The following is a 27,234-nucleotide window of genomic DNA, read 5'->3' on the forward strand; positions in this document are numbered from 1 at the left end:
ATATGGATACACCCCAACCTTTTGTGTTTTGGTCCGTGTTCTGTGGATGAAACGTATGGTATGAGTTGTAGCCTGGTAGTGCTGGGGTGCTCTCTGGAGCCTTGAACCAGGTTTCAGTTACAGCACCAGATGTCGATGCTCTCCATACTGAGGAGTTCTTCGAGTGCGTGCATTTTGAGATTTAACAGTTAATGCTGAGAATTCAAGTTTGCCTTTTGTGGAAAAAATGTAGTAACAACTGTATAAAAGCACAACTTCATAAAGCATTTTGTTTGTGGATTTGAGTCCAACTTTTAGTTTTAAATTGTTTTGAGTTTTATGTGGGATTGGGTTGAGAGTTTAAGACTTACTTTTTTATTTAAGTTAACAAGCAGTGAAATTCAGCAGCTGGTGCATGGGACGGGAATTGTCACACATACCTGTGTTTTTACAGTCTGAAATGAAACAGGAGTATTGAGGCTAAGTTTACTCTTTGTTTAAGCATTTGATTTACATTTATACCCAGTTTTGTTTTGTACTATTACAGTAAAAATATATGCTAATAACTCATTCAATCATAAAAAATGTGTAGGCTAGTGAAAAAAGTTAGGTCTACAGGGACATCTTGAAATGGCCAGGTTGTGCAATCTCCACTCCCACTGGGAAGGCGATTCTACAGACAAGGTACTTGACAGTCACATTAGGAATGTCCAAAGGGTTGTCTTGGAACAGATAATTATTTGGCAGTTATTCAGGCAGCATTACTTTTTATGCCAGACTCCCCTACTGCAGTCTGCAGAGCATTCTAGATTCTCCCATTTCTCTTAATGTCCATATTTTCAGATCTAAGGATCCTATTTGCAAAATCATTCAGCTCTCTAGAATAGTCTAGTCCACTTATGGCAAAACAGCTTTTGGCAAGATGTGATAGACGTGGAAAAAAAAGTTCTACTTATATGTCAGTGTTTAAAACTGTAATACAGCTTATTAAAACAATTATATGTACTTCGTTAGTACTGCTTTTCTACACAAAAGGTGAGGGACGCAAAGGGCTAAAAGATGTATGAGACCAGGAACTCTTTTAGATGGAGCACCTGTATCATGTGATGCTAAGTACACCAACAGTGGAGCTTTAAAGGTGATATGAGAACAAATGGGTTGCCATCGTAGACTCTGCAGACCTGGAATGTACAGGTAACTAGAAGTACATGTAAGTAACAAGGCCAATGTATTCTACACTAACAAGTTCACTCACTCTTTCAACCACATAAAAATTCTCTGCTGGCTGGTTTAATGCAGCAGAAATCTCCCCTGACATGAACCTTGCCTTTATGTCATAGGATCATAGGAGATTATTAGGTTAATGGCCCCGGGGCCCTTACAAGCCTAGCCAAGAGTTTATCCCCAAAAAGAAACCTCAGTTAGTACCTGTCAGCCCTGTCAATGAGGGACACAGGTGGACCCCCTGAAACAAAATGTGTGGTTTCCCATCCAGTCATCAAAGTTAAGCTTGAAGAGGGTCAGCGAGGTGCTCTGTTTGACATGTATGGGAAGTCTATTCCAGAGACAGGGCAGCTTTTGGAAGACAAACCTGTTTCTCCAGCAGGTTTTGTTGATGTTGCATATTAGATTCAGGCCTTTTGAGAGGGTAATGTGTGAGAAGTTAGACTTATGGATATGGGGCATCTCTAATAGGGCAGGGTTCGAGATTGCCTTTTAGGCAAGACACAGATCACCCCTGAGCAATCTGTACGATACTGAATAGAGTGGTAGTAATTTGAGTCTGTCTGCATAGGACAGGTGTTGGAGGCCATGGATTCTCTTTTTGAAGTATTTCAGTGGCCTTTCCAGTTGGTGCAGATGTCTGGAGATGTACGTACCAAATGGGGCTTTATACTCAATTATTGGTCTAATGAGGGAGAAGTATAGAGAGGTAAAAGCCTCATTCTTTTCTGGATGCAATCCTTTTACTTATGAGATGAACCAAGTAAAAGGCTTTTCTTACCACTGCTATTAGATGGTTGAATGTGAGGTTATCAACCTGAGTGCACAGGTCTCTCACCACCATTGATGTGGTAATCAGTAGTGGCCGTGTTTTTGCCAAATGGTATGATTATACATTTTTTTGCATTTGGCTTGAGGCCATGACTTTTGGCACCAATCATTAGTTGCTGTGAGACCCTCTTGCAGTATGTTAACATCGTTTGGGGAGTCAATGACAGCACCCAACTTACAGTCATCCACAAAGTTGGTCAGCCACAGGCCATTTGTCTTTGCCTGGACCTCTAAGAAGTAGATCCCAAACAGTAGGGGTCCCAGGATAGATCACTGGGGAACTCCCCTATTGACAGGTCTGCTATTGGAGGTGGAGGCACCTGTTTTGACTTTGAGGGTCCTGTCATTGAGTCAGTTGGCCACCCACCTGATGAGATAGGGATTTACGCCAAGTTGTGTTAGCTGTTCGATGGTGCACTAGTGGGAGATTGTGTCAAAGGCCTTGGCCAGGTCAAGATAAGCTGTATGCACTGACTTTCCCTCATCCAGTGCCTTGGTGACAGTCTCAAAGAGGTCAACCAGGTTCAGCAGGCAAGATCTGCACTTGACGAATCCAAACTGGATGGGGTCAAGTGCTTTGAGATTGCCTATGTCCTTGTTTATGAGATCCATAATAATACGCTCCATGGCTTTACAGATCAGGCTTGTCAAGCTAACGGGGCAATAGTTTCCAGGGTCAGTAGTGGCACCACCTTTGTGCAAGAGGATGAATGTGGCAGTTCTCCACTGTGCCGGAATAAAGCCTGTACTTAGGCTGTGTTTGAATTGAGTGCTCAATGGTGAAGCCATTTCTTGCTGGAGATGGTGCAGAATGCAGCCTGAGATGCTATCAGATCCCATGGAGGCTGTGTTCTTTGCCTTGGATAGGGCCTTTAGCACTTGCTGTATAGAGATGTGAGATGTGGGACAAGTATCAGGGATGTTGAAAGGGCCTTTGGTGGGGACAGTAGCGTGAAGTTTGCGCTGAACCTATCTGCTAGCAGGTTGGTTAAGTCAACAGGATTAGTGTAAGTGATACTGTTATGTACTAATTCAGAACAAACCTGGGCTTTGCCATGGAGGTTCCTGATGTAACTGAAGTAGACTTTGTGGTTTCCCTTTCTTTCAGAGGCTAGATTTGATTCATAATTGGCTTTGGAGGCTTTCACTAATGATCTAATTTGATTGTTGAGGCTAAGGATGGAGTTTTTCTGTTTGGAATATGTTCATTTTTACCCTTGGACAATAGTTTCTTCCTTTTGTTGTAAAGCCTGTTGATAGAGGATGTCCACCAAACAGGTATGTATTTCCAGCTTTTAGCTTGATTACGGTTGGGGGATGGGGGGATAGAAACTTCAAATGAGACAGTCCAATGATCTTATCTCACTAGAGAAGAACATACTATGGGAGTAATGCAGTGTGCTCGATATACAACATAAAACTCCTCAAGGTCAAGCTTTGCATCTGAGAGGTCAGTGCATCTACAGTTGTGGTCAGGTTTCTGCCCTTTGCTGCTGAGTGGTGCCAAACTAGGACTTGCATGATGATGAGATAAACAAGGTGTACATGAAGGGGTAGGCAGAATCTAGCAAGTAGCTAATGGTTTTATAGTAGGTTCATAGGTGTGTACTAGGCTAATGACCCTGGAGTTTTTACAGGCCTAGCCCATATGATTACCCAGACATCATGCCCCCTAACCTTAGTTCCCAGTGCCTCTGTCAAGGAGAGCCACTGGAGTGATCCCCGGGGTGAATTTTCTACTTCCCATCCATTCGTCAAGATTTCTCTTGAAGAGGGCCAGTGAGGTGCTCTGTTTGACGTGTATGGGAAGTCTGTTCCATAGCATGGGCAGTCTCTGGGTTATGAACCTGTCCCTCCAGCATGTTCTCTTGGTTGTGGTAATAAGGTTGAGGTCTCTGGAGCATGTGGTGTGGAGGGACTGGGATTTCTTTAGCTGTAGCATTTCTAACAGAGCTAGGTCAGACATGGCTTTGTAAGTCAAGCAGAGATCGCCTCTAAGTAGGCGATATGAGACCGAGAATAGTTGGATTTTTTTGAGTCTGTCCATATAGGACAAGTGTTTAAGGCCTAGGATCCTCTTTCTGAGGTACTTTTGCGGCCTCTCCAGTTGTTGCAGGTGTCTAGTGAGGTATGTGCCAAATGGGGCATTGTACTCTATGATTGGCCTAACGAGGGAAGAGTAGAGGGAGATAATTACCTCTTTCTTCCTGGATGCAAAACCCTTAGTAATGAGATGTGCCACATTGAAGGACTTTCTGAATACAGTGGCAATGTGATGGTCAAAAGAGAGGTTGCTGTCAACCTCTGTTCACATTTCTCTTATAATGCCTTCTGTGTTCAGTGGGCTACCATCAATGTGGTAATTCATGGGAACCATGTTTTTCCCAAAGGGGATGATGACACATTTTTTTGGCATTGAGCTTAAGGTCATGGTTCGCACACCAGTCGTTTGTCTCAGTGAGGCCTTTCTGTAGGATGTCAGCATCACTTGGGGAGTTAATTGTATCTCCCAACTTGCAATCTTCTGTGAATTTTGTCAGACAGAGTCCGTTCGTGTTGGCCTGGGCTTCAGAGAAGTAGATACTAAACAGGGGAGGACTCAGGACCGAACCCTGTGGGACTCTACTCGTGACTGGTCAGCAGTCTGAATTGGAGTCAGCTACTTTCACACTGTGGGTTCTATCTGTGAGCCAGTTTGCAACCCACCTAGTGATATAGGGGTTGATGCCTAGCGTATTGAGTTTTTCTATGATTCCGGAGTGGGGAATGGTATCAAAGGCCTTGGCCAGATCAAGGTAGGCTGTATGAACCACTTTGCCTTCATCCACAGCTCTGGTGACTGACTCAGAGAAGTTGACCAGGTTGAGCAGGCATGATCTATCCTTCACAAAACCAAACTTTGTGGAAGCCAGAGTTTGGAGAGTCTCTATATCCTTGTTTATTAAGTCCATGATGATGCTTTCCATAGCTTTGCATATCAGACTCGTCAGGCTAATGGGGCGATAGTTCCCAGGGTCTGTAGTCACTCCTCCTTTATGGAGAGGGATAACTATAGTAGTGCATCATTTGGTAGGGACAAAGCCTGAGGTAAGGCTGTGATTGAACAGGGCACACAGGTGAGGTGCCAGTAAACTCTGTAGTTCATGTAGAACACACCCAGGGATATTGTCAGGTCCCATAGAAGCTGTATTCTTGGCCTTGGACAGTGCTGTTTTGACCTGTGCAGCAGTAATACTGGGTGCCTAGCAATCTACTGGTATTGTGATTGGTCCTTTGGGGGGAGGGAGAGTTAAAGTTGGCACTGAATCTGTTGGCCAGTATAGTGGCAGTATCTATTGGCTCAGTATAGGAGGCACCATTGTGCAGTAGCTCAGAGCAAATCTGGGTATTACCCTGGAGATTCTTTACATAATTATAGGAGGCCCTGTGGTTGTCTTTACTATCTGCTGCAATTCTGTTTTCATAGCTAGCTTTAGAGAATTTTATGAGGGATCTCAACATTTTGTTGAGACTGATAAGGGAGTTTTTCCAGTCTTGGGACTTCACCTTATTCCGCATCAGTTTCCTCTTTCTGTTGTAGAGTTTGTTTATGGCAGGGGACCACCAGACTGGCTTCCTTTCTTTGGAGGAGAGTGTCTTCGTTCTATTGGGTATGGTGAGATCTGTGCATCTGTGTACGTGTTCTTACAGTGCATTGGTGTATGATTCAGTGACCATACAAATATTCTCCAATTGCATGAGTGCCGTGAAGTTAGCCACCTCTGTCTTTAGGAGTCCAAAGTTAGCTTTGGAAAAGTTTTTCATGGTTGTTACCTTGGGGGGGGGGGGTGGATTTCCAAGGTGATTAGTTTGTGGTCGGTTCTAACCAGGGAGGAGTTGACTATTGGTGTAGAGCAAAGGTCGCCCATGTTAGTAATGAACAGGTCAAGGATGTTGCTACCTCTAGTGGGGGTAAGAACGAGCTGGTCCAGGGCATTGGAATTAATGAATTCCAGGAAATGTTGGGCAAGTGCATTGGTACATGAGTAGTTTTCCCAGTTAATGGAGGGGTAGTTGAAGTTGCCCAGTATGAGAGTGTTAGGCTGGACCCTAATATTCTCCAGGGTGCTTAGGAACATGGAGTGCAAGTCTTGGGGCATGGTTGGGGACCTATAGCCAGCTGCAACCTGAATCACAGTCTTGCCCAATGTTAGCTGCACCTGAATTATCTCTGATGCGTTATGTTGGACTACAAGTCTGGAGGTATGCACATCCTTTATGAATATGGAAACACCACTGCCTTTGGAGCTTTGGTCCAAGTTCTGGGGCCGAAAGGGTGGAATGAGTTATAGCCTGGTAGTGCCAGGAGTGCTTTCTGCTGCTTTGCACCAGGTCTCTGTTACAGCACAAATGTCCATGCTCTTTATTTTGAGTGCTTCGAGTGAGTGCATTTTGAAATTTAGACTTCTAGCATTGAGCAGCATGACCCTCTGATTGTATTTGTTTGTAGCTGTTACGGTGGTAATTTTGGTCTTTGTAACACCACCTAAAAAAAGGCACTATAGGGGTGGTAAGAGCCTTGGCCAGTATCCGGATGCCCTGGGGTGACAGATGGAGGCCATCTCTGGCAAAGTATCGAGGTCTGTCAATCATATCATCCCAGGCAGACAGGTATTGGATCCCCTTAGAATGACACCTGAAACTTAGCCAGTTGTAGACATTGCAATTTGCTGATGGAAGCAGTAGCAAATCTGTCAGTAGTCAGAGCATGATCATTTCTGCATTCCTTCAGTTCAGGATGGTTTAGGGATGCTGCAACAGGAGTAAAGAAGCTGTAAGCAGTACAAAGGTGATGATCCATTAATGAGGCAGATTCCATCACCAAGTCAAAGGCAGAGACAGTATGATGCAATACAAAATTCAGAATTGTGGTTAATAGAGACCTGAGTGAGGGCAAAACTCTTCATAATACAGAAAAATTAATGTGCAAGAGTCATAGACCCATCATCAGCTTAGATGCTGAAATACCCAATGCTAGCCAGCTTGGAGATTTCAACACTAAGAAAGCAAAAAAGTGAACATTTGTACATATAGAGGCTCACTACCAGTTGGACAAGAGATGAGAGGAAACCCACAGTGTGCTACAGTTCCCGTCAAATACTCACAAGAGGTGGTAGTCCCAAACTTAATTTTGGTCAGACATAGTGGAACATGGTACATACCTCAATCCCACCATCATCACCAGACTACGGCACTGAATTACACAGAATCCTGGGGCACATAAGCTGCAAAATAAAGACTGTAATGTTTTGTCCAGCCTGGTCTGTGTAGTAAAAGCCAGGTTAGCATCATACAGCATATCCAAAACAATGCCATGCCTTATGTAGATGGACTTTGGCATTAGAATAAAGAACAGTCAGAGGGACTTGAGGTGTCTAGGTCCCTGACATCTGTTACATTAGAACTGATGGTTACTTGAGTGTATCACACAGGGCAGAAAAATATTTCCTATGTCACATTACAGTGTAGAGCATCATATAGACGCCTTGACAACTGCTATTCCTGAGTGAGTATAGTCCCACACAAGCCCACCTCTGGCACTCCAGTCCATGGCACTTTAAAAATTCATACTTTCTACAGGATTAAGTGATATCTATATGTAGTCTGTGAGGGCACAAAAGGTGAAATGAGGAGAGGAGAGCCATAGAACCACAAGTAGTATGCCTTATAGTCAGTACTACAGTACTGACAGTTAACTTGTTTGAAGGTATCACCACAGAATGTTGGCTGCATTTTGAATGCCAGTCCAGTACCCCAAGAATTTTATGTATTCATGTAATTGTTGTACCTATTTAAAAGTCTGACATGTTCACTTAACCAGCAGCCTGAGGTTCAGACCTTCACTTGATGTTTGTAATGAGAAAAACATTCAAAACATGAGCAAGCCAAAATAGAGAAGTCACTGAGGGGTGAAAGCTGAATTAACAAGCCAAGTAGGATATATTTAAGTCAATAAGAGATTAAATAGAGAAGATAAGGAATGGGAGGAGTGGTTCAGTAGTGCATGCTGTGGTCTTTAGGGTAGCCAACAGAATTATGCAAAGGAGCAGGCTTTGGGTAGCACCGGGAGATTCTGTTACATGTAGTTTTAGGTAGACAATGGATTAGTGGCATTAAGTCTATCCTAGGCCAAATGATAAGCAAATCAAGCACTTTTGGAAGTAGTCGGATATATCCCATGTAATTGTGTTTCTTGAGAAATGTGATCTTACTGATAAGACTTGAACACACAGCAGAGATTCGTGGAAATGGGAGAGCTTTGCAGGATAACAGACCCTCCCAATGTAGCCTTCAATTATGCTCTGATAGTGGCAAGTGTGAGTAGAGCAAGGAAATCAAAAAATCCAGAAATCAGTGAATGAATGAGTGATGGAGTGGTGCGTTAGGCGAAATTATGCAATACTGGCTGTCTGTCTGTCTGCTTGCTTGCTTGCCTGTCTGGATAAATAAAACAATGCCAGGTCATCCACAGGGTGAAAACAAACCACCAATTATTCTGGTCCTGCACTTATGCGGGGCTTCAGTGTTCGCCATTAAAGCCATACTCATAACAAAGGCACTATAATGAAATTCTAATTGAGAGAATTTGCATGACTATAAATCATTCAGCTGGTCAGTTTCAGCAACCGCTCAGTTGAGCTGCCATACCATCTTGCATTGGTAGGTAGTGCAGGTATCTAGCAAGCCACACAGCTTCCCCAGTCATCCTCCCACACACAAATATACAGACACAGACAGTGAGACACACTCACAAACAAATATTCAGACACAGAGTGACACACTCACTCACTCACTCACTCACTCAAACACACACACACACACACACACACACACACACACACACACACACACACACACACACACACACACACACACACACACAAATTTGCATTCCCTATCTTGCCCATTTTCAGCGGAGGCCCAGGGAGAAAAGTTCTAAAATAACTACAAAACATTTTAAGAACAATAATTTTACAGTCTTCAAAAATAAAACAAAAAAATCTGCAGTTTTAAGTAATTTTAACAAATTAGACATAATATAAACATGGTTACGAATCGATGCAAGGTATATGACAATTTAATGTTTACAGAAATTTTAGACAGTTTGTAGGGAAATTAAAGTTAAGTTAGTCTAATACAAATAGGAATTGCAATATGAAGTGAAGGAAAACCAGCTTATGTTATATTTAGAGAGAAAGTCAAGGAAGAAAATTAGAATTGTGCACTGGTCTGTGTAAAAATTGATTAGTACAGATGTATCTAAATCATTGTCGTATGCAAGTAACCATTAGAGGAGTGCACTATGTTGCGGTTTGATTTCACTAGCATGTGCACCACTCCTGATACCATATTTACATTAAACACTGAACCTCACAGCTGAGTAGAGCAGGGCTGCATTACTAGGCAGAGATGTGGGCTATGTATTTGCAGAGCCTTTGTCAGTATGCAAAACAACTTGCCACAGCTTTTTGTGGTTTTTAGGCTGCCTCTGAATGCCACCCTTAGTTTTTAGGCTAGTGTCATATTAGTTAGACACACTCATCATAAGTCACTGACTACAGTATATTGTGTTATAATGAACATATACTGTACTGGTTTACTATCAAAGTGTAGAGTGCAGGTTCGGCAAACACAGGAATGTCGAAAATCATTAGGCAGCTTCCGATGTTGCCAGCCTGCATTACTGCAAGTGGTCAGTACAGTGAATGCCACTGTGCATTCGCACATATGTAGTCGACGTTTCGACTAGAGATCGCGCTACAGTGGGGTACAGAAATTACTCTTTTCCCCACTGTAGTGCGATCTCAGATTTGGAATATATAATTTGCAGGGGGTGTGGGGGGTGCAAGGGGGGCTTGCCCCCCTGCAAAAATGTTACGCTGCGTGATTTGCAGTAATGAACTGCAAATACAATGTCGAAAGTGTGAATGTGATTTGTTTTTGCTACATGCAATTCAACATTCCGACCTAATTAGTTTGCAGGAAGTGGTTTTGCAAAGGCAATATTTTGAACGGATTACATTGTGCAGTTCGAAAGTTTGTTAGTAAACCTAATTTATTAGCTGCTTTATTTTTAATTCAGGACATTTCTGTTCTCCAGTATCTTGTGCTGCCTTTTATTTTGTATGCTATTCTCGGAGTTATTTTGCCAGAGATTTTTCATGCTATGGATTCTTTCCTCTTTATCAGGGAATGCGCATTGCCCGATCTGAAGCAGAGTTTTTTGACCAGCTAGAATCTGCACGAAGAGAAGCTAGAAAATCTTTTAACGATGATGCAATGCTGATAGAGAAGTTTGTAGACAACCCAAGGTAGGGTTACTTCAAGAATTTATCTTTGCAGTATTTTACAGTTTACTCTTCACTGGTTACTTGTAGCTGATGTTTAATATTTAAATAATAACACATGAAGCAGATTTGTCTATTTTCTGGATTCATGTCATGACTTCTTTTGTTAGTAAATGTGCATGCTGACACTTTTTTATGAGGTGCACATTTTAAACAGATTAAGTAATGAAAGGGGTAATCAGAAAGAGACTGAAAAATAGAGGAAGTTCAAAATGTAATGCTGGACAAAAAAATACAAAAGGATTGTATATATATATATGTATATATATATATATATATATATATATATGTATATATATATATATATATATATATATATATATGTATATGTATATATGTGTGTGTGTGTGTGTGTGTGTGTATCACTGTACATTGTATGTATGGTTCCCAAACATTTTAACTAATGCACATGTGGTTGAAACACAAAAAGTTGAATAAAATTCATTGAATACACATTTTCTGGACTGAAAAGATTGAATAACATTTAATATTCCCTTTCTTCAGATGCTTAGAAGGGTATAGTCATTCTCTTCAGGTATAGTTTACAATCTTGGGATAGTAGGAGTTGCAAAGTAATATAGTCTAGAATATGATTTATTCCTGGCAAATGTCTGCCGTCATGCTGTATCCACATATTTGTATGCTATCAGTATTTCACTTTGAGTGTTTTCTCTTTTCAATATGGTTATACAACCTTAGAGACTAGTTAATATATTTAAGTAAGTGGGTGTTGTGCTATTAAATGTATTGTTGATAAAATTTGTAGTTGGTGAATTTTACTGTGATTTATGATGCAACCAAATGTAAATTCAATAAAATGTAACACACTCCTACATAGTGGTATTTTGATGAACCTGGATATGGAAGTAACTAAAAATACAGCTTTTATTTGGCTCACTTGTGGCTTTGTCCAAAGTTGTGTGTTGAAAAAAATATAGTTGTCTCAGTAGTCATCTTGGGTTTAATGCTTCTGTTTTCTCCTGGTCAGAGAGAACGAGCACAGGGACATTATTTCCCTGAAACTGCTGATCACCAAAAAGCCTAAAAACTGCTTCATAGGTGATAGCTTGGAATCTGTGCTTATATTTTACTCCTGGTGAGAGAAGGAGCAGAGAGCATTGATTCCTGACTGTTTCTGGATGGGCAGTGAATGTCTGTGTTTGACGTTCCTGATTGCTCTGGTTGCTATTAAATCCATGTATCAGGAAAAGGCTATAATAAGCTTACAGACCCTTGCATCATCTGGTTACAAGACTGTGCATCACCAAACAGGTTGTGGCCTGCTTCTCATCCTGGGATTGGTGATAATGTTTTGCTTCTGGTGAGAAAGGAAGCAAAGGAGCATTGTATCCCAACAGAGTGAAGCTGTGTTGAGACCGGCATTAGTAGTAGCCAGGCAGTAGCCATTCATGCAACTCCCATATTTTCATCATTCTTGACAAGCTAATTATTTGTTTTCAGTAAGTACTGCTTGATTTGTTTCTAACTAAAGAACATCTGCTTAAATACTTCATCCTTAAATTTTTAGGGACTGCTTATGAGTTTCCCCTCAAATGTTTGGCAGTGTCTTGTGTAGACACGGACATCTTAAGTGACATTTGTCCTGTAAAAACATGACTGAAATGTCACCAATACCTAGTTGCACACAGGACTACTTTGCACTGTCCCCAGAATGGCAAACCAGATACTCCTGACATTGCTTTATATTCTCACTCCATCTGTCTAATCAATAAAAAGGGTCTATTGCCCTTTTGCCATTAATATGAACTTTCCCACTATCTCAGTTACCAGCTTGGAGGATGTGGGCATCTTGAGGTAATGTAGAAATTGCCTTGTGTTTACTGACAACCAGTTAATTCTCAGACAAACTCATATGGTATAAGAGAGATTATTTATTTATTTATTTATTTATTTATTGACATTTGTTGACCAGGTTAGTCCAGCTGGGCTTTTGGCCCATTTTCAGTGGAGACCCGAGGAGAAAAGCTCCAAGAATTACAGTAACATAGGTTCATAGGTAGATACTAGGCTATCTGCCCAAGGGCATTTATAAGCCTAGCCAGAGTGTGTCAGCTTTCGCCGCCCCATTGATTAATTAACTGAGCCTCTGTCAAAAAGAGCCAATGAAGTGATCCCAGGGGTGTATTTTCTGTTGCCCATCCACTCGTCAAGGTTTCTCTTGAAGAGTGTTAGTGAGGGGCTCTGCCTAATATAGTTAGGAATTTTGTTCCAAAGCGTGGGGAATCTCTGTGACAGGAATTTATCCCTCCAGTATGTTGTATTTATTGTTGTGGCGAGGTTTAGCTCACTAGAGCAAGTGGCTCACAGTGACTTGGATTTCTTTAGGTGGTGCATGTCCATCAATTCTGAGTTGGACATGGATTTGTAAGTCAGGCAGAGATCATCTCTGAGTAAGCGATATGCAACTGAGTACAGCTGGAGTTTTTCCATTCGGGCTGCATAGGACATATGTTTGAGGCCAGTAATCCTCTTGGTGAGGTACTTTTGTGGTCTTTCCAGCTGTTGGAAGTATCTTGTGAGATACATCCCAAATGGGGCATTGTACTCTATGATGGGTCTGATGAGTGACGAGTAGAGGGGCACAAAAAAGAAAAAAGTAATTGAATTATACAGTGTCAATAAAAACATATTACAGATAAAGATATTTAAAGCAGTTGAGTTATACAGTATTTATAACATTCAATACAGATTGTATTAAAGCAATTGAGTTATACAGTAACTATAAAATTCAACACATAAGTTTGAGCACATAGATTATATTATTTGGACAGCCATGAGATACCAAGAGAAAAAAAATGTTAGGCTCACCACTGTGTCACTGGAGGCAAAGTTCGCACATAAAAGTATTCCTAATGTCAATAAGGTTGTCAGTAATACACACTGCACTCATCATGCACAATTCAAAGCAGACATATAAACCCACATATGCTGAGGCACTTAAATGTAACCTTCCAAAACCCCAAAGACCTCCTAGACAAAGTATACATAACGAACACAATCAGCAGCCCCAAATGCACTCTTTCAAAACAACACTCACATCAACACATACAGCCACATCTCATGGAGCTTCTACTTCTATGCCCATAAGGCAAGTCACCACACAATCCAACATTCCAGTCATTTGAGCCTACATTGTGAGACATACTGATGTCCCTCTCAACAGTCTGAGAAAGGAGAAAGTCACAGTCACTTGCTTATCAGGGGATAGGATACACCACATTACACACACACTCCGGTAATTGGACCAGAAGTACCAGTATGACTCAAGTCAGACTTAGTCCATGTGTGTGTAAATGACCTGAGATGTACCTCCCTAGACTATATGAAGAGAGCATCATATAGCTCTCGGAATTTGTGTCCCACGCTGGTATGAGCCTAACATTGAGCACCATTTTACCTACTCCAAAGATGATGCCACTATACAAACAAAAAATGACTAACTTTAGTAATTGGCTTAGTTTCTGGTGTCACTCTAAGCAGGTGCAATATTTGTTATCATGGAAGGAGATGGTGAACAGACCACGCTGCTTTGCCAGGGATGGTCTGCACCTCTCTCCTGTAGGCTTTCGACTATTAGCTAAAACTTTGCCTTCCCCCATAGTGCCTTTTTTTAGGCAATGGCAAACTGAAAGTACTTCTCAGTGCTAGGAGTCTAAATAAAAAATTCCACTCCCTTGAAGATCTCTTCATCCTAGAGAAAGCTGACGTCTGTGCAGTCACTGAGAAATGGTTTAAAGTCATGGAGAGCATACCAGCAGTGCAAGGTTATAATGCCTTCCACATATTTGGACCAGCTACTTCACATGCAGGGACTAAAGGTGGAGGTGTCTCTATTTACTTCAAAAATAAATATACCTCAAGGCTGGTCAAACAGGACAATGCCCTTGAGCTACTCCATGTTCAAATCACCATAGGCAAAATCCAGTACCACTTCCTTGTAAGCTGTAGGTCCCTGACTCAGGAAACCCATGCTATGTATTTAAACTTATTGGAAGCACTCGCCATCCAACGCAATACCATATTCATGGGTGACTTTAATTACCCCACTGTTAACTGGGAATCCTATATGACACCAAATGTACAGGCACAGAGATTCTTGGATTTTGTAAACGCAAACTCCGTTGACCAGATTGTCAGGACAGCAACGAAGGGTGCAACCATACTGGATCTGGATCCCACATTACGATGTTCTTCGTTTTCCATTGCTGCAGTCCTTACTATTGGGTATAGTCCGCGTCCAGTCGGCCCGAATACCAGAGTATAAGGCTGACGTCGGTCAGGGCGCATTAGACTGACGTCAGTACGTCAGGGTACTAATGCGCATGACCGACGTCATATCCTCTGTCTTTTTTGCCGCATGGTCCGATGCAGAAGCAGTTTTGCGAGTGCAGGTTGGCGTTCTGAAATATTTCCGAAACCGGAGTTTCAGACCGAAACAGAGTTGGCTAAGTACTCGCTGGGGAACATTTTGGTTTTTCTTGCCTCAGTATTTTACCGGATGTCAGAAAAAGTGAATAACTGTATTTCTTGTGGGAAACAGATACCTCATAGGGATTACCATACCTTGTGTATACCTTGTTTAGGGCCTGAGCACGACGTTGTTGGTTGCCGCTCTTGTGCTAGGTTTCACAAACGCACTATTAAGAGGAGGTTAGACTGTGCCAGGTTAGTGTTTGGGAAGCGTTGCAATTATAAAATGCCGTCGGATGCTCCGACGCCCGCTTCATCCAAGAAGCGCAAGGACAAAACAGTGAAGCCTAGGGTTGATGAACCGGCAGTCCCGGACGTCGGTTCTTTAGAAGGCTCACTGGAGCCAGAGGTTTTGCCAGGAGTTTCCATGGAGTCTCAGGCAGAAACTTTACTGTTACAGGATGTGCCTTCTCAGGAGGTAGGCCAGGCTGAGGGGGCTTCTCAGGTAACTGTTCTTCCCTCTCTTCCCAAGGTAGTTAGAGCCTCTCCTTCTGTTGCCAAAACTTCTTTGAGAGGTAGGCCTAGTTCAGCTTCAGTGGGGGCTTCTCCTAGCATTTCGGGTTCTGTACCTAAGAAACATATGCTTAAAATGGCAGAAGATTTGATTACTATGATTAGAGGTTCTATGCCCCGCCTGATAAGAGGCCTAGGGTGGAACCGAGTTTGATAGTTTTGAACAGTGTTCAGAGGCTTCAGAGTCTTCTGCGGAAGACTTGCAGGAGTATCCTACTTATTCTGATTCTGATGTGGATGATTCCACTCCTACAGCTTCTCCTCCTGAGGATTTCTCATTTTCAGAGACTCTGCATTCCATGAGGGAGCACTTTAAATGGGAAGGCCAGGATTACTCTGATTCCAGGAAAAGGCTTAGGGAATTCTTTTTACCCCAGCATAGGCCCTTAGCTATTCCTCCTGTGTTGAATGTGGTGGAAGATGTTTTGCAGAGGCTTCCCTGAATCCTGACTCTTTGCCTCCTGCTCCTGTTAAGCCTGATAGGTATTATAGGGTGCCCGAAGCTCATAAGTATTTGTTTAAGAGTCCTAGGGCGGACCCAGAAACTATTTCTCAAGGGCCTAAAGGTGTTAAGGCTTCTGTGGTTAAAAATCCTGTTCCCACTGATAAAGAGGCAAGGGCCTTGGATAGGTGGGGAAAGAAAGTGTATACTTCTTCCACTCTAGCCATGAGAGCGTTGAATTGTCAGTTTCACATGCTAAAATATCAGAATTATCTCCTTTCACAATTAAAATCTAAGGTGGATGCTTTGGCGGAAGGTATTGAGTGTAAAGAGTTGCTGGACTTGGTTCATGTGTCTGAGCAAGTGGGTAAGCATTCTTTGCAATGTGGTTTTGATGCTGTACAGGCCTCCTCGAGGGTGGCTGCTACTAGTTCTGTTCTTCGCAGGCATGCCTGGTTGAAGGATCAGAATTTAGCTGAGCATGTTAAGACAAGGATTTTGGATGCTCCTTTACAGTCTGATGTGTTGTTTGGATCGCCTGTGGAAGCAGTTTTAAAGAAAATGGAGGACAAAGCTAAGTCTATGCAAACTGTTAAAGATTTTTGCAGGTGCAGCCACCAAGTTTAGTAGAAATTGGCCTGCTAAGGGGTGGACATATCCTGCTTATGATTCCCAGTCTAGGGGTAGGTCTAGACGTGGTAGGGGCAGGGCTCAAGGTTCTTTTAGGCCTAGAACAGGAGTTCACCTGCTCAGACTTCTGGTGAGGGCAGGGGTCAGTCCTTTCAGAACAGACCCAATGACCTGTCTTTTCAGCTGCCAGTAGATTCTCGCCTGGCAGCTCCTTTGGGAGGAAGACTGTCTCTTTTCAAAGAAAATTGGGATTTAATTACTCAAGACAAATGGGTGTTGGATATCATTCACCACGGTTACAGATTTTATTTCCATACAATGCCCCTTTCAAAGGCATGCCAGACGTTCCTCCTCCACAAAGAAAGGAGGCTCACAAGCAAGTTTCTCAGTTACTCCAGATGGGGGCCATTCAGCCAGTCCCTGTATCAGAAAGGGGCCTAGGATTTTATTCTCGCCTGTTCCTAGTACCAAAGAAGGGGAACACGTGGAGACCAATTTTGGATTTATCTCTCCTCAACACTTTTCTGGACATTCCCAAGTTCAAGATGTTGACGTTACAACAGCTTTTACCTCTGCTGGGCAAAGATCACTGGATGGTAACTTTAGATCTCAAGGAAGCTTACCTTCATGTGCCTATAAGGCTAAGTTGCAGGAAGTATCTGCGGTTTCGAGCTGGAAATTCTCATTATCAGTTCTCTGCATTGCCCTTTGGCTTATCTACTGCCCAGAGTATTCACAAAGGTTCTGGCTCCAGTGATAGCTTACTTCAGGCTTCAAGGAATTCAAATCTATCCTTACTTGGACGACTGCCTGATTCTGGCTCAAGAAAAGGAAGACCTTCTACAGCATCTGGAATATGTTATAGCAGTGCTAAGATGCCTAGGGTATTCTGTGAACGAAATAAAGTCCAGTCTAGTACCCTCTCAAGACATGTGCTTTCTGGGTGTGAGACTGCATACAGCAGCCCAGATGGCCTTTTTAACCCCGGACAAACAAAAGAGTCTGTCACTTTACTTCCATCAACTATCTCATCAGTCCGTGCTGACTGCAAGGACAGTCCTTCAAGCATTAGGGTTCATGGCATCTTGTATTCTGGTGCTTCCCAATGCCAAACTGCATATGAGGAAGCTACAATGGTATCTCAAAATGTATGGACACAGCACTGCCAGGATTTGGACACTGTCATTCAAATAATACCTTGCCTTCAAAAAGAATTCTTGTGGTGGGCTCAGGAATGTCACCTAAACAAGGGACTCTCTGTGACCCGGCCAGAGGCAAGTCAGATTTTAACGACAGATGCCTCGGACATTGCTTGGGAGCTCATCTAAATGGAAAGTGGATACAAGACAAGTGGCCTGCCAGACTACAGCATCTACATATCAACATGAAGGAGATGTTAGCAGTCCAGTTTGCATTAATGGCTTTCAAGGAGTTACTTCTTCCAGGGCAGGTGTTGATTCTAACAGACAACACAACTGTCATGTGGTACATCAACAAGCAGGGGAACACATTCTTATCCTCTATGCAGGCAAGCAATGATTTTATGGGAGACTGCGCTAAGCTTGCAACTAACTCTTCAGGCAAGGTTTCTGCTAGGAGCACAGAACTCCTTAGCAGATGTGTTAAGCAGACAAATCATGGATCCCCACGAGTGGAAACTGGATCTTCATGTATTTCAGAAATTGACAGTGTCATGGGGAACTCCAGACATAGATCTGTTCGCTTCTCCACTAAACCACCAGCTGCCAAAGTATTGCACAAAGGGGTTTCATCACACAGCTTGGAAAGTGGATGCTCTGTCTTTCAGTTGGAAAAACCTTCATGTGTATGCCTTTCCACCTCTGCCTCTTCTTCCAAAGGTACTATTAAAGGTCAGACAAGACAGGCCAAGGATGATTTTGATAGCTCCAGATTGGCCTCGGCAACACTGGTACCCACTACTACGGAGTCTGGTGAAGAAGCCTCCATGGCCTTTACCTCTGATTCCTCATCTGTTATCTCAGAAGGACGGTCATCTGCTCAATGTCAAGCTTCACTCTCTTCATCTAACAGCCTGGCATATTCTGTGTTGAAACACAGCAGGTCTCAACTTCCTCAACAAGTTTTAAATGTGATTATGGAAGCTAGAAGACCTAGTACAAGGAGAGTGTATGCAGAAAAATGGAAGAGATTTTTATTTTGGAGTACAGCAAAGAATTTGGAGATTTCTGAGCCTAATTTGAGTGTGGCTCTTCAATATCTTACTGAGTTATTGGACAAAGGTTTGTCCTTCTCTTCCATTAAGATTCATGCTGCAGCAATTTCAGCTCACTATGATTGTGACCCACCTTTGTTTTCGCATCCTTTGTTCAAGCAGTTTCTTAGAGGGGCAAAGAATATAAGACCCCCACGTAGAGCTCCTACTCCTGCTTGGGATCTCAATTTTGTGTTGGAAAAACTTACTCTACAACCTTTTGAGCCTGCAGCTACTGCTGAATTGAAATACTTGTCATGGAAGACTGCTTTTCTGTTGGCTATTACTTCTGCAAGAAGGGTGTCTGAGTTGCAGGCCCTTATGGCAGTAGAGCCCTTTTGATTTTCCATAAGGATAGGGTATCATTACGCACTAATCCTTCCTTTATGCCTAAGGTGGTTTCTAGTGTGGCTTTAAACCAAACTATTCATTTGCCTACGCTTTATGCAGACCCTCAAAATAAAGGGGAAAAGATTTTGCACACTTTAGATGTACACAGGCAATTGCGTTATTATTTAAGCAGGACTAAGGATTTTAGGCAGTCTCAGCAGTTGTTTGTTTCTTTTGCTTTGAGTTCACAGGGCAAGCCTGTGTCAAAACAAACTATTTCTAGGTGGATTGGCTTTTGCATTGCATTTTGTTATTCCCATCATGGCAAGGAGATTCCAGCTGGGATTAGGCCTCATTCCACTAGGGCTACTGCCACTTCAACAGCATTTCTAAGGGGTGGCAACTAAGGATATTTTGGAAGCAGCTACTTGGAGTTCAGTGCATACTTTCTCTAAGCATTATCACCTTCCTATCTACTCTAAGTCTAGGGCTGGTTTTGCCACGGCTGTTTTGCAAGGCATGTTGTCAGCTCCTACTTCTTTATGATTTGCCAGCCTCCCTTACCTCTGCTTTGGGATTCTACCCAATAGTAAGGACTGCAGCAATGGAAAACGAAGAACATAGTACAGTTTTGTACCTACCATAAATGTAGATGTTCGAGGATTCCATTGCTGCAGTCCAATTTACCCTCCCTCCTTCCCCTCTGTGTTTAGGGGTGGTTGTGTAGGTGAGTTTACATGCTTATATTTTTGTATATATTCTTGTATATATTGTACATGTTTTTGGTGTAGGTATTTTGGGGACTTGTCTTTTTAGGGTCTTCTGACATCTGGGGCAAGAAAAGACTGAGGATATGACGTCGGTCATGCGCATTAGTACCCTGACGTACTGACGTCAGTCTAATGCGCCCTGACCGACGTCAGCCTTATACTCTGGTATTCGGGCCGACTGGACGCGGACTATACCCAATAGTAAGGACTGCAGCAATGGAATCCTCGAACATCTACATTTATGGTAGGTACAAAACTGTACTTTCATCCTATGTATTACCTTTTCTCGCTAGCAGACTAAGACCTTTGTTTGTAGTTAACGTAATTATAGTTAATGTGCATTATCTCTGTTACATATATGCTTTTCACACTTGCTTTGTAAGCAAATTTTCTATGTATTATCATTGTTTCAGTTGTATTTAATTGATGTTCATCGTGTTTCACTGTTGCAGTCATGACTGTAGGGTTCTCCCCTGCCGGCAGGCAGTCCTCGGTCAGCCAGAATCCCAAAGTCTGGGTCCGGTGTCGGCTGTTCAGCCACGCTCCCTGATGTCAGAGCGCCAGGAGTACAAAGCTGACAGCCGACGCCATCTTCTCCAGTCTTTCTTGCTGTGCGGTGATAGCAGTTCACAAGTGCCGGTCGGCTGACTCTTGACTATTTTATCTGATAAACTTCAGTCCGAAGACTTTCTTCTCCACTCAAAGTTAAGTACCCTGTTGGGGAAACTTTTTCTTGCTCCAGTCCGATGTCAGAAAAAGTTAATAATTGTATTTCATGTGGGAAGCAAATACCTCATAAGGATTTTCACTCTTACTGTATTCCTTGCTTAGGCCCTGACCACGACGTAGCTAGTTGTCGGTTTTGTGCTAGATTCAATCAACGTACAATTAAACGAAGGTACGATTTTGCTTTTCATTACTTCGGTAGACGCTTTAACTACAAAATGTCGTCGGATACGGTTCCGGCTGCCGGAGTTCACAAACGTCGCAAGGATAAAGACAGGCCTCCGAGGTCCAAATCTGATGATAGCGCACAAGTGGAGCCAGCTTCAGGTTTGGCCGTCGTCAGTGAGGCGCTTTTGCAGCCCCTGTCGTCGGCCATTTCAGAACCGATGGCCGAAACGGACTCTCATGAGGAGCCAACCAGGCCTTTAAATATTTCTATTGCAGGACCTTCGGACAATGCTCCTTCGGATGGGTCCGGAGCCGCTGTGCAGGTACCGGCTTCCGAAGGGGTTTTCAGGCCTACTCAGCTTCTAATAAAGGCAAAGCCAAAGACAAAGGCAAAGACTCCTTCTAAATCAAAGACTGCAACACAGGCCTCTTCTGAACCGGCTCCCAAGTCACAGAAACAGTTGGCGGAGGATTTACTTACTATGATTAGGGGTTCTCATCCCCGTCCAGATAAAAGGCCAAGGCAGGATGTTTATTATGATTCCTCTGATCAGGCTTCTGTTTCTTCAGTTTCTTCTTCTGACCAGGAATATTCTTTCCCTCCTTATGAGGATTCTGATGCTGAGGAATCCATTCCTTCAGCTTCTCCCCCTGAGGATTTCTCTTTTGGGTAAACTTTGCATGAAATGAGGGAACATTTCCACTGGGAAGGACAGGAGTATTCGGAATCTAAGAAAAGACTAAGGGATTTTCTTCGTCTCCCCCAACATAGACCCCTGGCTATTCCTCCTGTTTTGGATATTGTGGATGATGCTTTTTCGGAGGCTAACTTAACCCCTGACTCTTTTCCTCCTGCTCCTGTTAAGCCTGATAGATATTACAGGGTTCCTGATTCCCACCAGTTTTTATACAAGAACCCTTCTGCTGACCCTGAAACCATTTCTCAGGGTCCTAAGGGAGTTAAGGCCGCTTCTGCCAAAAATCCCATTCCCACTGAAAAGAATTCTAGATCTTTAGAAAGATGGGGCAAAAAAGTGTACACTTCTGCTACTTTGTCCATTAGGGCTTTAAACTGTCAGTTTCATATGCTGAAATACCAGCAATTTCTCCTGTCTGTTCTAAAACAGAAGCTAACTTCCATTTCCACCTGTGCAGATGATAAGGAGTTACATGACTTATTGCATGCCACTGAACAAGTTGGGAAGCATGGTTTACACTGTGGATTTGATGCCTTGGAGGCTTCTTGTAGGGCTGCTGCCTCCGGCATAGTCATTAGAAGGCATGCATGGCTAAAGGAACAAAATTTGCCAGAACAAGTAAAAGCTAAATTATTGGATGCTCCTGTTCAGCATAATGTTTTGTTTGGATCAAAAGCTGAAGAGGTGATTAAAAAGATGGAGGATAAGGCGAAATCCATGCAAACAGTTAAAGATTTCTTACAAGTACAGCCACCAAGATTTAGCAGGAATTGGCCTTCTAAAAATTGGTCCTTTCCCACTTCAGACAGGCCTCAGAGGGGTAGATATAGACGCTCCAGAGGAAGGCCTCAAACACAAGCTTCTTATAGACCAAGACAGTGGACTGCTTCCACCCCTAGGGGAGGAGAGGACAGATCACAATCTCATAGGAAACAAACTCAATGACTTCCTCTGTTGGGCTGCAGGAACTTCTTGCCTGGAAGCCCCTCTCGGAGGAAAACTCTCTCTTTTTTATCAAAATTGGACTCGTATAACCCAAGACAAGTGGGTTCTGGATGTGGTTTTAAGAGGTTACAGATTCCATTTTCATACCCTGCCAAGGCCATGCGGATGGCCAGACCTTCCAAAACATCAATGGACAGAGGCCTTAAACCAGGTGGAAGCTCTTTTGGCCATGAAAGCAATAGAACCGGTTCCACTTTCAGACATGGGACGGGGTTTTTACTCAAGGCTCTTTCTAGTCCCCAGGAAGCAAAACTCATGGAGACCCATTCTGGATCTGTCAGTCTTGAACACCTTTCTAGAGATTCCAAAATTCAAGATGCTTAGTCTACAGCAGCTACTTCCAATGCTGTCCAAAGATGCATGGATGGTAACTTTGGATTGAAAGGAGGCATATTTACACATTCCCATCAGGCAGGAACGCAGAAAATACCTCAGGTTCAAGGCTGGATCGAGGCACTTTCAATTCTCTGCGCTGCCCTTTGGATTGTCTACTGCGCCCAGGGTCTTCACCAAATGCCTGGCTCCAGTAGTAGCTTACTGCAGACTCAAGGGAATTCAAATTTACCCTTATCTGGACGATTGTCTAATTCAGGCAGACAGCAAGGATGTCTTACTCCAGCATCTAGAATTTGTACAGAACCTCCTCAAGTTCCTGGGATTCTCTGTAAACATAAAAAAGTCAAATTTGACACCCTCACAACAGATAACTTTTCTGGGTGCTCTTCTAAACACCACAACCCAGATGGCATTTCTGACATCCGAAAAACAATTACAGCTGGCTTCAACTTTCAAGACCTTGGCAACGTTAACTCAGCTATCTTCAAGGAGATTCCTGCAGGCTTTGGGTTACATGGCCTCCTGCATCCTTCTCGTACCATATGCAAGACTACACATGAGGAAAATACAGTGGTACCTAAAAAGTGTATGGTCTCAGCATTGCCACAGTTTAGACATACTGATCTCCGTCCTGCCTTGCCTTCAAAAGGAATTTCTTTGGTGGTCCAGGGCATGTACTCTAAACAAAGGGAAACCCTTCTGTCTGCCTCCTGCCACTCAGATTCTAACCACGGACGCCTCGGATTATGCTTGGGGAGCCCATTTTCAGGGGAAACTGTCTGCAGGGCCTTTGGACAAAGGATCAGAAGCACCTGCATATCAATTTAAAGGAAATGTTAGCCGTTCAGAAAGCTCTAATGGCCTTCAGGAATCTTCTACAACCAGGACAACTACTAATACAGACAGACAACACCACAGTTATGTGGTACATAAACAAGCAAGGGGGATCTCATTCCTACCCCCTTTGCAGACTAGCCATGGATCTATGGAACACAGCTCTAGCTTGCAATCTGGACCTTCAAGCTCAGTTTCTACCAGGGAAGCAAAACTTCCTAGCAGACAGTCTGAGCAGAAACCTTTTGGATCCACACGAGTAGATGTTGGACACCAAAATATTCAGGATGATAACAGCAGTCTGGGGATGTCCTCACATAGACCTCTTTGCATCCCATCTCAATCATCAACTACAGACTTTTTGCACCAGGACTTTCCACAAAGAAGCTTGGAAAGTGGATGCCCTATCATTCAGTTGGAGGAACCTCTCGGGATATGCTTTTCCGCCTCTTCCTCTTCTTCCACGGGTATTTTTAAAGATAAAACAGGACAAGCCCACGATGATAATCTTGCTGGCCCCAAATTGGCCTCGACAGTTTTGGTACCCAACTCTAAAAAAACCTATGTCTGGAGCCCCCTTGGATTTTACCTCAGTCTCCGAACCTTCTGTCCCAACATCAGGGTCAGGTTCTACACTCACATGTCAGAACTCTCAGCCTGGCGGCCTGGTTAATCCAGGGCCTTTGATTTCTTCTTTCCTACCCGGGCAGGTTATGGATGTCATTTTAGAAGCCAGACGTCCTAGCACTAGAAAATCTTATGCAGGAAAATGGAAAAGATTTTGTTCCTAGATGCAGACTCAGGATTCTGATCCTCTTCTTCCGAACATTCCTTTAATTTTACTTTACTTGACAGATCTCTTACATAAGGGTCTCTCTTTCTCTTCCATTAAGATGCATGCCTCTGCTATTTCTGCTCATTATAATACAGACCCTCCAATCTTTTCCCACCAGCTCATGAGACAGTTTCTCAGAGGAGCTAAGAACTTGAGACCTCCTAGATCTCCTCCCATTCCTGCTTGGGATCTCAACTATGTTTTGGAAAAACTAACCTTGCCTCCTTTTGAGCCTGTTGCCTCTTCTGACATCAAGTTTTTATCTTGGAAGACAGCTATCCTGTTAGCCCTAACCTCTGCCAGGAGAGTTTCAGAGTTAAAAGCTCTTATGGCTGTGGAACCTTATATTATTTTTCATCAAGACAGGGTGTCTTTGAGGACTAATCCTACCTTCATGCCTAAGGTGGTTTCCAAAGTGGCCTTAAATCAAACTATCCACTTGCCAACTTTTGTCCCTACTCCTCAAAATAAAGGGGAAAGGATGTTACATTCCTTGGATGTACACAGACAACTAAGTTTTTACCTGGACAGAACCAAGGACATCAGAAAATCAGAACAATTGTTTGTTTCTTATGCTTCAAGTTCCCAAGGTAAAGCCATTTCAAAACAGACCATTTCTAAATGGATTGCTCATGGAATCAGATTTTGTTATTCACACCATGGAAAGCAAATCCCAGACAGTATACGGACTCATTCCACCAGAGCTGCTACCACTTCTGCAGCCTTCCTCAGGGGAGTTCCTACCAAAGACATTTTGGAAGCTGCAACTTGGAGTTCAGTGCATACTTTTTCTAAGCACTACAATTTACCTCTCTACTCTAAGTCTAGGGCAGGCTTTGCCTCTGCAGTCTTGCAGGGCCTTTTAGCCGCCCCTTCTTCTTTATGACCACCTCCCTTTCTTTCAGCTTTGGGATTCTACCCTACAGTCATGACTGCAACAGTGAAACACGATGAACATAGTACAGTTGTGTACACCTACCATAAATGTAGATGTTCGAGTGTCTTCACTGTTGCAGTCTGGGTTTCCCTCCCTCCTGCCCCCTCTTATTTTTACGTTTGCGTGGTTCCTTTTTTCACCATTCTTCTGAGGTGTATTTGCAAAGGATATGGGACCTTTCTCATTTTGGGACTCCTGACATCTAGGGCAAGAAAAACTGGAGAAGATGGCGTCGGCTGTCAGCTTTGTACTCCTGGCGCTCTGACATCAGGGAGCGTGGTTGAACAGCCGACGCCGGACCCAGACTTTGGGATTCTGGCCGACTGAGGACTGCCTGCTGGCAGGGGAGAACCCTACAGTCATGACTGCAACAGTGAAGACACTCGAACATCTACATTTATGGTAGGTGTACACAACTGTACTTTCTCTTGTATGCAATATAGTGGAGCTTTGTAATATTGTGGAGCTTTTCTCCCTGGGCCTCCACTGAAAATGGGCACTTCATAGGCCCAGTGGACTTTCCCAGTCAACAAATGCAATAAATAATACAAATAAAATCTGGTCCTCACTAATATGGAAGAATGCTGCATACCCCCTAGTCTTATGTCTTCCCTGGTAAGGTCAGACCACAAAATGATTTCCACTGAAGTAAAAATAAAACCTGGACCCACAGCTAACCCTGGAATATTTAGGAACTACTCTAAGGCTAACTTCTTGCTATTAAGTGGTAACCTGGTAAAATTTCAAGCCCCTATAAGCCAAGGGAACACTGCTGCCTATGCAGAGCTGTTCACAGAAACCCTATACAAGCATGCTAATACCTGCATAGAGGCAGCTGTACCCACCAGGAAGAAGTACAGAACTAACTCAAAAAACAAGCCACCACAGTGGAATCACAAAATCAGTAGTCTGTAAAACAGAAGGAAGAAAATCATGTTAAAAATTAGGAGGTGCAGCACCCAGCAGGATAAAAGCACTCTCATCAAACTAAGCAAGCAACTCAGAGGAAAAGTAGTCTACCAAAGCCAAATTTGATGTAAATTTGGCTTCTCAGGCCAAGGGCAACCACAAGAGGCATTCTTTAGCTATGTCTGCAACCTCAAAGGTAATACACAATTATGTGCATAGCTCATTGTAAATGGAGTCACCTATACTGAGCCAGAAGATATAGCAAACCTACTGGCCGACAAATTCAGCACCAACTTTACCCCTCTCTCCCCTTCAACCTTCCCTCAGGAAATACCATCAAATATAAATCCCCCTATTATCACTAGAGAGCAGGTCCTTAATGCTCAGACCAAGAACACTGCATCAGTGGGCCTAGACAGTATCTCAGACTGCCTTCTAAATAACATGAAACATGACCTGTCAGGCCCTCTGGAATTTGCTATTTAACTGTAACCTCCAAACAGGCTTTGTGTCTCATGAATGGAGAGCAGCAGTCATCCCTCTGCACAAAGGTGGGCCATCTACAGACCTGTAAGTCTCACTCGTCTTATCTGCAAAGCCATGGAGAGAATTATCATGGAAATGATCAATAATGATAGTAAACGTCCAGATGCTAGACCCAACCTAGTTTGGTTCCATCAAGAGCAGTTTAATCCTACTCAACCTGGTGGACCAAAGCAATAGATGAGAGCAAAATGGTTCACGCTGCCTACCGTGACCTGGCCAAGGCATTTGACACAATATCCCACTCTGGCATTGTTGACAGACTCCATAGGTTAAGTACAAACCCATATGTCACCTGGTGACTAGCCAGCTGGGTCACAGACAGGACCCATGAAGTTAGAGTTGGGGAGTCCACCTCTACAGAGAGGCCAGCAACAAGTTGAGTCCTTCAGTGATTGGTCCTTGGACCGCTC

General features: G+C 43.1%; 1 protein-coding gene across 1 annotated transcript in view; it reads left to right on the forward strand.

Moving 5' to 3' along the window:
• Positions 1-27,234, forward strand: part of MCCC1 (methylcrotonyl-CoA carboxylase subunit 1) — a gene marked incomplete in the record, with an annotated part of 1,520,932 nt that overhangs the window by 395,344 nt on the left and 1,098,354 nt on the right. Inside the window, 1 exon segment of the mRNA XM_044070663.1 lies at positions 10,264-10,385. Within this exon segment, the coding sequence (XP_043926598.1) occupies positions 10,264-10,385 (122 nt within the window).

The sequence above is a fragment of the Protopterus annectens genome, chromosome 4.part1 (genome assembly GCF_019279795.1).
Source record: "Protopterus annectens isolate FY-2018-M chromosome 4.part1, PAN1.0, whole genome shotgun sequence".
NCBI lineage: Eukaryota > Metazoa > Chordata > Ceratodontiformes > Protopteridae > Protopterus > Protopterus annectens.